Raw genomic sequence first — 12,368 nt, 5'->3', positions numbered from 1 at the left:
CATATTTGGCTTTTGACTGCAATCCTAGCTAGCTATGGTAAAAAAAAAAAAAGAAGAGAGAGACAGAGAGAGGATGATTAACGTTGAATCTAAAAATTTGAAATCTTACCATGTACCAGCCTTAGAAGTAACAAGAGTCACATCATAAATTAGTATAATGTTTTATAAGATTTATTTAAAGTTAAATTTAAAAATGATTTGGTGTTTGTTGTATGTCAGAACATAAATAAGTAACAATTATAAGGAGGCAATATGACATCATGGCTTAGGAACATGGACTTTTGAATTATACAGACCTAGTTCTGCAATTGCTAACTATATAACCTTGGATTACTTACTTAACCTTTCCAAGTCACTGTTTTCTCATCTGTAAAGTTGAGATGGCAGTAATTTCTTGAGAAGGTTGTAAAGATTGAATGAAATGATACCAACTTTTTATAACTTGAGTAAGCAATGTGATAGCTAATAAGTGTGGTATAATATTTTACATGCCATCATTAGAATTTGCTACCCATTTTAATTTCATTGAAGTTCCTAGTAAAATGGATTATCATCCCATTACATAAATGAGGAAGCAGATTATGTAGGGTTAAGAGGCTTGCTTACTAATCTACAATTAGTGAGTCCAAACTTCAACCCAAACATCTATCTTCAAATGTTGGAATTTTTCATAATGACACTTTGTCAGTAAAGATCACATTTCATGTAACAAGGGAACACATATGTAGTTCCACATGACCCACCAGCACTATTTCAGCATTGTTGATACCCTCAAGTGATGATAAACTGAAGAAACATTAATTTTGCATAAAGCATTAAAAAAAGCTGTTATTTTTAGTTGAATCTTGAAGAATTTTTTTCTTTTGGTAATTTGAAGAGAATTATGTTTATAGACAACTTTATGTAAATATAGAAAAATATAAATGGAATAAATTCTATAAGATCATCTAAATAATTTTGTTTTCTTTCCCTCTCCTTCCCACTTCCCATCCCAGGTACCAAAAAAGAACTCAAGAACTTGGAAGCAGGCTATAAATCTCATGAAATACACCCAGAATCACATCTACAAATAAAAAATCCTTTGATAAAAAGGTAATCAAAGATATTTGGAAATAAAAAACCTTTTTTTCTAAACACGTTATTATCGGCACTCTTTATCAGAAGGGCATAAATGCATATTATTACTCTGAAAGTATTATGATGCCTGTCTTATTGGAAATCATTAATAGAATGTGGACCTAAGGATAGTGGGCCTACAAAAGGATAGAGGACCTACAGAATGGCAGGTACAACACCTGACTATCTGTTTTAACCCTTACAGCATTCTTATGAGGCAGGTGGTATTTTATAAAAGAGAAAATATGAGGCATAAAATAAGTAATATGCCTAAAGCTGTGGAGCTGAGATTTGATTATAGGCCTTGCAGAGTCTCAACTCTTTTTTAACTATTCCATTCTAATTCAATTTCATGTAATTCATACGAGAAAAATAGTTGGCAATGTGATGCAATTTATCTTTACCTTGGAAGAGAATTAGTAACTCAAGCTAATCTTGATTAACTAAATTATTTTAAATTAATAAACAAGTAAATAAATGGTACATGCCTGTAGTCCCTACTTAGGAGCCACTTGGGAGGCTGAGGCAGGACTATAACTTGAGGTTAGGAGTTTGAGGCCAGCCTGGGCAATGTAGCAAGACCCCATCTCAAAATAAAATAACAAATTATTATACTGTCCTTATAGCATTACGTGTCAGAATTTAAATACATCTACTTCTATTTTTTTAAAACTTTGGAATGATTATAGGGAGGTGTTCTACGGTATCGTTTGACTAACATTTTTGTCAAGTTTTATGATGTGTTTGATCACAAATAAATAATTTCAGTATTTGTAAGTTAAAATTAGTTTTTAAACTACATTTCTAACTATTAGAAATAGTTTGGTAATGGGTGTTTCTGGTAAGCATTTACTATTGTGGAATAAAGATTTTGGATTCAGAGAGAGCTGAAAATGTTAATGGTTGTAAATATCTTCCCATTTCTGTTATTATGTTATAAAAATAGTACAAACTATATATTGGGAAAATCACACTACATGACAAATGTTTACTTTTCCCCAATTTCACATATTTGCATGTGGTGTTTTATCTTTTTTATTTTCATATTTCAGGTCACATATGCGTGAAACCAATGGAAAGTTATTTTCTTCATCCAGTCCACAAAAACTCAAGGACCATACTGCAAGAGAGCATATTCACCAGTCAGATGAACAGAAACTTGAAAAACCAAATGAATGCAAATTTCCTGAGTGGCTTAATATAGAAAATTCTGAGAGAACAGGTTTGCCTTCTCACAGTAATGATAACTCTGCTTCTAGGAATAGAATGGACAGTAATGAAGAAGTCTTACCATCTTCATTGTGGTCTTCACACATGAGAACTGTTGGATTAAAGCCAGAGCCTGTTCCCCTCATTCAGCAGCAAAATATGGAACAGTGTTACTCTGAGAACTCTCTACCCAGGGAACATATAATTCAGTCAACCTGCAGATCTGATGGTTGTCAAATGCCAAAACTATTTTGCCAGAGTCTACCACCCCCTTTACCACCAAAGAAATATGCTATAACCAGTGTGCCACAGTCAGAGAAAAATGAATCTACACTTGATGTCAGACTTAATGAAATGTTTAAAGCTACTTCTAGTCTTCCTAAGCACAGCTTAAGTATAGCTTCAGAACCCAGTTTAGAAGTGAGTACACATAATGATGAAAAACATAAAGAAACATTTCAAGAGAAAGAACATGTTGGCAACACACCAGACTACCCGTCCAGCTCTTCGGTTAATGATTTTCAGGCAAACTCAGGTGCAGTTGTTGATGCATTTTGCCAACCAGAACTAGACTCCAGTGTTACCTTTCCAAATGAAACAATTGCATTAACTACCTACTTTTCAGTTGATAGCTGCATGACTGATACATATAGACTGAAATACCATCAGAGGCCCAAGCTGTGTTTCCCAGAGAGCAGTGGCTTTTGTAGTGATAATTCACTATCTGTAAGTGAAAGAGGGTTGGGACCTGTGTTACATAATAGTCTTGGCTCAAGCTGTCCCTCTGAACAAAGATACAAACCTAGCATACATTGTAATAGATAATGCTGAAATCGGCAAACTTATACTTCTCTTGAGGCCATTTAGATGTTAATAGAAACCTACTGAACAAACATGGTGATATATAAAATTAAAACCCATGGCATTTTTAAAGCCATTAATCACTAAATGTATATAAGTACATGTGTAAAATTTTATTTTATGATGATCAACTTACTGGATATTTTAGAAATTCCCTTTGAATAGTCTTAGCATGCCTTGAAAAATAGAAAATTGGGGTATATAACAATTAATTTGCCATATGCTACAGTTGAATAAAAATTAAATTTGTTTATTGTGTGCCTAGTAAACCCATAAGTATTAAACTAACTGGTACTCATGTATGTAAACTATGCTGAAAATTGAAAAATAACAGGTGATACATAATTTGCCTAGTCAAGTAAGTATTTGTTTTATGAAGAAGCACTTTCTAATGGGTAACCAAAAGAGGGTGTCACCCATTTGTTTTTGACTTCTGTGATAGTCTACTACATATGAGTTCCTTTAAGTGTCTTAAAAAAAAAAAAACTGACCCATAAATTTGGTAGCATTTGAAAAAAGATGCCTTAATGATTAACTATTGTAAAATTAAAATTTCAAGGTCTGATGGAACTTAATTTTGCTCCTAGAAATTTTATCTTCAGAATATCTATCTAGTTAACATAAATTAGGCCTTGACTACTATATGATTCATAAGTATTACTTCAGCCATGTAAGCTAAAAAGTTAAAATACTTAAACTTTAGTATATTTATTTTTTACTTCTTTTCTAATTTTTTATGAAATGTGAAAGATTCTTGTTTTGGTTTGGTTTACTTTGGGCTACTAACCAGTGTTAGGAATTAACCTAGGGCTATTCCATTTACTGGAATGTCACTGTAATTGCCTAAATTTTCTTTGATATAATAGTCTTAACTGTTTATAGGTTGTCACCCATTTAACTGATTCTAGAATCTGAAAATCTATGTTTCCAGATTAAGTTTTTGCCTTTCTTATAGAGGGTTTAATTTTAATGAAATGTTTACTTAATTTGAGCATCCCTCCCATTTTCTTCTACTCTAAACAAATAGTTATTTTATCCCAACTACTTACATGGAGAGGACTTTGTTTAAAAATTAAAGGGATTTTCATTACTATGGTGACCTTACGAGAAAATAAGTTACTTTAATTGCCTTATTTCATCAGTTGTTTTATTTTGTACTAAGCTGGTAAACTAATTGTAGTTGATAATAGTTTTATAATGTCCACTTCAGAGAATCATAGAATTAAAGTTTTCTTTACATTACTAAATGAATAAATTTTATAAATTTGACATTTCAATAAACTAATTAGTAAGTTTATTATCTTGGCTGATTCCATAAATTGCATTATCTAAAATGTAAATGATGAAATATGAATACTTTTAAATAAATAGAAAATAATTGTTTGTAAAAGTCTAACCTCACCCAGTTACCAAATCTTGGTCACATTTTCTTTTCCACCTATAGAGAACTTTTTACTAGTCTTTTCTAACTACTATGATAGGCGATTATCACTTCATATTCTTGTAAGTTAGAAATACTTGAATACCATACTAAATTAAATTTTATCTTTTAAGAAAGCTTACTTTTAACAGCATTTCTAGTATGGAGGGATTGTAAATAATGTAAAATGTGTACAATGCATTTGACATGTCAATGTTTTTCATTGCTGCTTTGTAACATTGTAAAGTACTAGAAATAGGCTTCAAATATTTTAATAGCTTTAAAAACTTTCTGTGTAGTTTTATATATCTATATCTATATATATTTCTGTTTGGTTAAGATGTCCAGTTAGATATGTTTTATTTCAAACATTTAAACTGATTTCTGTGTTTAACAGCAGTTTAATAGATTTGTCTTTTCAACTCTATTGAGTTGCATATATCGAATAGAAATGACCAATTCTGCCTCTTTTAAAGTACTGTCCATTGAATCCTCTTGAATCATGTAGCACTGAACAAACTAGAAACTGACCATTTATTTTTATGTTGATTGAATACTCCAAATACAAATTGAATACATATTTACCAAATAATCATTCACATGTAAAATTTTGACTTCTAAGGTGCCTATTTATTTTTATAGGTGTTTTCATCTGGTTGTAAGTGTATTACAACTTTTAAATAATGCAACCAACAATTGTAATGTTTAAAATATTTATCTTCAGAATGTTTTATTTTCATGTAAAATCAATTTATTCTGGTTCAAAAAAAATTTTTTAAGAACTTTTATTTTCATTCATGAATTGTGTGTCTTCCTCCTCCCATGTGGATTATGTATTTAATGGGAATTATAAGTCAGGGGTACTTGGAATTTCACTGATCATAAAATGTTATGTCATAGGAGGCTCCTAAGAGTTAAACTCCAGCAAAGTCTAAAGCACAGCTCCTAGAAAAGGAGTTGGCAAACTTTCCAAAGAGCCACATAGTAAATAACCCAAGCTTTGTGGACCTTAATGTCTCTGTAACAGCTACTCAACTCTGCCTTTGTAGTGTGAAAAGGAATCATCAATATGTAAATGAATAGGCAAGGCTGTTTTCAAAAACTGTCTACATTGAAGTCTGGATTGCATATAGCTTTCACATATCATTGAAGCCTTTTAAATTTTTTTCAATAATTTTAAAATGTAAAAACTGTCCCTAGTTTCCAGGCTTTCCTTATAAAAACAGGCATGGAGCTAGATTTGGGCTTTGATGACCTTGTTCTAGAGCATAATTTACATTAAATGTCCTCACTGACCTTAAATACCCTATTGTCTCCAAAAGTACTCCCATGACACAGGAACTAAGTATTTGGAGATCTTTACATCTATAAAATGTTCAGGTTAACAGACCCTAAGACACTGTTCTAATTGCTAATGAGCCAATTTATTTCAAATGAACTACTAAAACAATCATTTCACTTATATGAAATTGTGTGAAATTTATGAAAGAATTTATCAGATTAAAATCACACTGATACTGCTATTCTGATGTCTTTGTTTTTGTTGTAGTGCATTTGCAACTTTTCTTGGTGTTCCATTTATGCACTTAAGTCTTCAAAGTGTGGGCAATGTAAACAGTCACTGTACTTGAAATGGCACAGTTCAATGGTAGGTGCAGTTTCTTATCTGAAGGAAAGATTCAACCTTAATACTGCCACCATTTTTGTATTACAATTATGTCCTAATTCTATTAGCGAGGGTTCTCTAGAGAAACAGAACAGGATATATGTAGATATACAGAAGTAAATGTATTATGAGGGACTGGCTCACATGATTATGGAGGCTAAGAAGTCCCACGATCTGCTGTCACCAAACAGTAGGGCCAGGAAAGCCAGTGGTATAGTTCCAGTTCAAGCACAGTGGCCTGAGAACCAGCTACCCTGGTCCAAGTTTGAAGGCCTGAGAACCAGGAGTGCCAGTGTCCAAGGACATTAGATAGATGTCCCAGCTCAAGCAGAAAGGAGAGAATTTGCTGTTCCTCTGCCACTTTATTTCATCCATTCCTCAAAGATTGGATGATGTCTACCTACCTTGGAGTGGGCAGCTGTTTTTTTACTGATTTAAATGCTAATCTCTTCCAGAAACATCCTCATGGGCACACCCTGAAATTGGGCATCCCGTAGGCCAAGAGTTGACACATAAAATTGACCATCACACTAATAGAGCTCTCCATCTTCGCTACACTAGAAATTTTCAGACTATCTGATAGTTGTGGTAGTAGGCTAAATTTAAGGTTCAAAAAAGATTATGATTAGCAGACTGTGTGTGACCTAGCAGTAAACTCTGAGAAGTGTTCATTTCCTCACAAGCTCACCACCAGGTAATGTTATAATAAATCCAAATTCAGCAATATAAGTAAACATTTATTAGACAAAGTTATTAGCAAGCAGTGCAAAATAGTTCATACAATCTTATTTGGTAAACTGTGAAATCCCAGTTCTTTGTTCTTCTAGATGCTTCAACCACACCTTCTACAAAGGTTCTATTTGGGTTTTGTAACAGTATCCTGAAGGCATAATTGTTAACTTTTTAGTCAGCAATGGGCAATTAAAATCCTCCCAAATCAATTTCAGACTTCACTAACTCTAAGAGCCATCCCTAAAGGTAAAGGATATAGAGTTTACCAGATCTTATGGCCCTGTTTATAAGGGATGGGAATATCACCAAAAGACGGTTCACATACATTGAATGCCACTAATTTCAACAAGAGCCCATTTCTAACATTCTTCATACTTAAGTCTTTAGGTCTAACAGGAATAGCTGCTGAAGTGCTTATAGTAGCTGCGTTGGGAGTGTGGCCTTTCTGATTAAATACTAGCTGATCACTAGAATGTAAATTGTTAAAGAATATACTTAGATTTAAATAACCATAAATGAGAATATAAGCTCCATGAAGGCAAGAATTTTTGTCTGTGTCTAATAATGCCTGGCCAATAGTGAAGGCTCAAATATCTGTTGAATAAGTAAATATCACACTGACTTTGCTAAGTATTTAAGTTAAGTTACAGACATTATCTTGGTCACAAGCATACTTAATGCCACAGTAATAAAAAATAGGTTTTAAACACAATTTTTAATTTTAGGAGACTTGATCCTAAAAGGAAGAAAGGGGTAGATGTCTAGATAAGAGGACATGGATATTATTTACTATTTCTAAGACTGCATCAATCTGTCAACCATCACAATCTTTTCCTAACAGTCCCACTTAGTCTAAAAATTAAACTGGTACTTTAAGCCAATGAATACATCGTGGGCCTACATTTTCTGTATATCTTTTGTGTTCTAGCTGCTATACAGTCTAAGAGTGTTTTGTTCATTCTCTCAAAATCCTTTCCTGGCTTCTGAGTAATTTATTTTGAATTTGTAAATACCTCACATTATTCACCATATTATCTGCATGATATTAAACACTGATCAACCTTTAAAATGTTAAAGACATCATTATATTTCTTAATGAATACACACAACCTTTAAGTACAATCACTTTTCTATTCAGCCCCTGTAAAGCCATGAGATGTTTGAAAAAAAACTTTTAAATCATGAACCGAAGTTTTAAGAACCTAGTTATGAATGAGTAAAATCCTATTCATTTAATAGTATTCTCCAAGTAACAAAGTAAAAAATGAAAGTAAGGTCCCTTAGAGATCAGAAATTCTGCTGCTGCACAATCATATCTGTTTTCTTTATTCAAGAAGTTAGTCATTTCCAGAATTCACTCCCAAGCCAACTTCTTTAGATACCAGCAAACCAGCCTGTAAAAAACAAATATTTGTCAGTAATATTCCTTTATCTTCCCACTTTAACACTTTATACCAACTTCTGAAAAATCTTGATTGTTGTAGTCACTTGTCTTTCTAGAAGGCTTACATATTGATAAAAGAAAAAAAAAGGTCTGGACTCTTCATTGTAAGGCTTCCATTTTCAATCTGAAGCTAAAAAATTCAAGTCATTTTTTAATCACTGGGCTTGAGGTATGTGTCTTTACCAAAAAAGAAGGGGACAGTGGAAGCTCTCCCTTTACAAATGACTTGTCAGACAATTTTATAAAAAAACAAAACACTCACCCCTTTCACCATCCTCCCCATTTAACCTTTCCAATTTGCCATGGGGCGGCGCATGGATTTTTGCAAGTGAAATCGACAGCATTTTGAGACCTAACAGTCGGTGTTTTAGGATGTGTGGGTGTGTGTAAAAAAAAAAAAAAGGGAGCAGCTGAAGTGTCCCAAGTTTCTGGGAGGTAGCTAGGTGGAAGAAGCTGACATTTACTAAAATGGGAACAGCAAAAGATAAGTACACTTGGATAAGAAGCTGTTGAGTTCAGTTCTGGACATGTTAAGTTTTAGATACCTGAGTGGTCTGTTCATAGTCAATCAGCTAAATAATAACAGTTGCTTCAGTGGAGCATTTAACTAGAGTTAGGCAACAGGCAGATCGCTTTTACATAAATTACTACTACCTCAATCTTCACTACACCTATGAACTAGTTACTACTGGTACCAAATGGTAGATGAAAAAAAGGTCCAAAAAGCTAAATAACTTCTCCAGTTTCTTCGGGGTGGTGCAGGAACTCACTATCAGCTGGTTTCATTCCAAATCACAGAAAATATGACGCCAATTTCCCCCCACAGCTCTTTCTTTGTAGAGTCCCACTGAGGTGCCAAGAAAGAACATTTTCAAGCTAGTCCCTTCCCCAACCCACCCGGCTCCGCCATTCACCGGCCGTGTAATATGGGACAGACAAAAACTCTCTGGAATTCAGCCCCCGTTCCCTCCCCCCCAAAAACGGAGTAAATGACCTCTAAACACCTTAACCATCCCGAACTCCGCATTCAGGATACTCACTATGGCAAAAAGTATACAAAGAAAAAAAACACCACGTCGAAAAGGATGAAGAGCCAGAGATCCAACCAGTAGGAATGTTTCGGAAGCCCGTTTGCTCCGGACCGAGGCCGCACGTCGAGGTTCTGCTGCTGCCTCCCAGCCTCGCTCACGCCTCGCCGCTCCCGGAGTCCGTCGGGACCACTTCCAGCCGCCGCGCCCACCTCCATCTCGCTCCTGCCGCCGAGCCGCAAGCCCGCCACCGAAGAAAGCCTCGGCTTTCGGACTTCCGCGTTCGCCGCACCGGAAACTGAACCCGGTCCGATCGCCTACGCGTTCGGCGGTGCCCTCGTCCCCGGAAGTGGACTGTGAACCGCCCCCGCCCCCCCTCCCAGCGCGCAGGCGCTCGGCTAGAGCGTCGTCTGCCTCCGTGAGAGCTGGCAGGCAACGCGGTCTCCTCCCGGAAAGTGAAGCGGGCCCGCCCACTCCCGCCGCTTCCGCCCTGCGGCCGTCCAGGCTGGAAGCCGGTTACTCCGGTTCGCGGGAGGTTCTCCTGTCAGGTGAGGGACTCCGCCCTGGACGCGTCCAAGTTCACTTCTTTCCTTGCGTTCCTTTTACATCCGTATACCAGCGTGTTATGAAGGCCCCGTGTGCTGATTCTAGCATTGGGCTCTTGTTTAATTTTTAATCAGTGAAAGGTATCTATAGAAACCTAGAAGAAACTTAGCTTATTCTTAGTCTTTTTGCCTCAGTGTAACGATTAGCAAGCATTCAGACATTCTACTGCAGGACAAACAGCAGCCTATCCCATCCCCTCTAGGCAAATCTCCTTCAGATACAAGATCAGGACAGCCTAAAAGACCATCCCACCTTTGGTTAAGGAATTTGTGAATTGCAAATGTCTAACAAGTCTTTTGCTGGAAATCCCCCTCAGGTTAACCTAATCAGCTCTCTGTGAACTACGTGACACAGATAAGCCCCACCATGGCAGCAATCATGTGACTAACCCACCCATCTGCCTGCTGTCCATCACCTGACATCATCAGTACCTGGGCTTGTCTGCCCCTTTGTGATGATGTGGATGCAGACCGCCACCCAATCACCTTAATGATCTTCCCCCATCAAGGGGAATGGTTAAAAGGACTCAACCACAAGCAACCAGGGGCCATTGCCTTGCTAAAGTCTGGTGTGGCCATGTGCTCTTTGAGCCAAGGCTGTCTCCATGCTTCCTGGCTTTGGTCCCCCTTCCCCACCTTGGGGAGGTGAATCTTCTTTCTTCCTTCTCTTTCTCTCTCTAATCTACTTTTTTGTTTGTTTGTTTGTTTTTGAGTTGGAGTCTCACTCTGTCGCCCAGACTGGAGTGCAGTGGCCGCTCCCGGCCACCGCAGCCTCGACCTGCTGGGCTCCAGCAATCCTTCAACCTCAGCCTTCCAAGTAGCCGGAATTACAGGCATGCGCTACCACGCCAGGCTAATTTTTGATTTATTGTAGAGATGAGGTCTCGCCAAGTTGCCCAGGCGGGTCTCGAACATGCTGGCTCAGGCAATCCACTCACCTCAGCCTCCCAAAGGCGCAGAATTACAGGCTGAGCCACCGAGCCCGGCTTAATTAAATAAATCTTTTCTTCTCTCACCTCTGTGTGTTGCAGTTCTTTTGCAATCTACTCGGATCTCTGGGTTGCCAGCACGCACTTCCGGCTTGCCAGCCCCGGCAGTGCTGCGCGCCTCCTGCCTCGCCTCTCCACCCTCACCCGGTCCATCCGTACCCTAACAATCAGCACTGATGAGATGGATATCATAATCACGGGCCTGAGTTTATGAGGGGACTGGAGAGCAAAACATGAGAATTTACGAGTACCTCGTGGGAGTGAGTTTAAGATTAACCCCACGGTTTGGAAGAATGCTCGCAGAGAGAACGTGATTGGCCCGTGCTGCCTGGATTTTACCTGGTGTCTCAAAGTCAAATATTCTCTCCCCTTGCCACGTTATGAATCCTGAATTGTTCGGAAAATGTAGGTATCTAGACATATAACTGGTTCTCTTAGCGCATAGTAAATGGAGACATGACTGTGTAGTTGTTGGTTTTTTTTTACATAAATTGTCATTAAATCTTCATAAAACCTCTTTGAAGCTGGAACGACTCCATTCTGCAGAATTAGAAAATGAGACACAAAGGTAGTGAATTGTCTTAAACTGCTTAAAACATTATAAAGCCTAACAACATTACCATTGAAGGAGGATGGCGCCAGTGAGACTCAACACCCTTTGAGGCTAAGAGATTTATTAGAGCAGCGGCTACAGAGAGAGGGAAGAAGGTCTGTAACTACCTGGTAGGGAAGTGGGAGTGAGAAAGCGAGGGCGAGAGAGGTCAGTATTTATCAGTTTGGGAGGGGGTGGCAGTGCTCTATCAGAGCCTGGCGGTGCTGGCCAGTGCCATCTTAGGGTCTTTATTGGAGGGAGCTATGAGGTAGTATTCCTATAGGGAGATAATATTTGTGTAGAAGTTTAAGTTTCACGCGCGTGGGAAGAGCAGGAGTTTAGAGCCTTTGTTGTCTTTGTTAGGCTCCATGTGGTGTTTTAGCACCATCTCGGGAGACTCTCTTCTGATTGTTCCCTGTGCCTTTCAATAGTCACATGGCCAAACATCTCTCTGTAGCAGCATATTCTGCCAAAAAAGTAAAAATCTAAGATGTTCACAAAAATTAGATCTTCCATAGAATTTCTAATTTTATCTGTCAATTCTGAGTTTTAAACAAGCTAATATTTTCATGTGATATCGAAAGCTCCTTTGCTAATAAGAAATAGATTGTTTAGAATAGAGAAGTATCCATCGGTAAAGGACATACCCATTAATTTCCATAGTGGTAGCCTTATTATTTCCAAAAAATACAAAACAAAAATTACT

At 37.3% G+C, this 12,368-nt stretch overlaps 2 protein-coding genes across 2 annotated transcripts in view; one reads left to right on the top strand and one right to left on the bottom strand.

The window, feature by feature from the left end:
• The window catches only part of USP53 (ubiquitin specific peptidase 53), a 41,109-nt gene extending 35,845 nt beyond the window's left edge, over positions 1 to 5,264 (top strand). Inside the window, exons 14-15 of the mRNA XM_021717250.1 lie at positions 996 to 1,092; positions 2,169 to 5,264. Of these exons, the coding sequence (XP_021572925.1) occupies positions 996 to 1,092; positions 2,169 to 3,150 (1,079 nt within the window). The 3' untranslated portion in view covers positions 3,151 to 5,264. The remainder of the gene's footprint in view (positions 1 to 995; positions 1,093 to 2,168) is intronic.
• Positions 5,265 to 9,487: 4,223 nt separating this feature from the next.
• CUNH4orf3 (chromosome unknown C4orf3 homolog) lies at positions 9,488 to 11,223 on the bottom strand. Its single transcript, XM_021717247.1, has 2 exons — positions 11,152 to 11,223; positions 9,488 to 9,793 (listed from the first exon to the last, which is right to left on the bottom strand). Exons 1-2 carry the CDS (start codon positions 11,221 to 11,223, stop codon positions 9,488 to 9,490), a joined length of 378 nt encoding a protein of 125 aa, XP_021572922.1.
• Between the last annotated feature and the right edge of the window lie 1,145 nt (positions 11,224 to 12,368).

The sequence above is a fragment of the Carlito syrichta genome, unplaced genomic scaffold (genome assembly GCF_000164805.1).
Source record: "Carlito syrichta isolate Samal-C Ts95f unplaced genomic scaffold, Tarsius_syrichta-2.0.1 Scaffold309486, whole genome shotgun sequence".
Taxonomy (NCBI): Eukaryota; Metazoa; Chordata; class Mammalia; order Primates; family Tarsiidae; genus Carlito; species Carlito syrichta.
The sequence above is the reverse complement of the archived record's forward strand: the minus strand, read 5'-3'. Positions and strand labels throughout refer to the sequence as shown.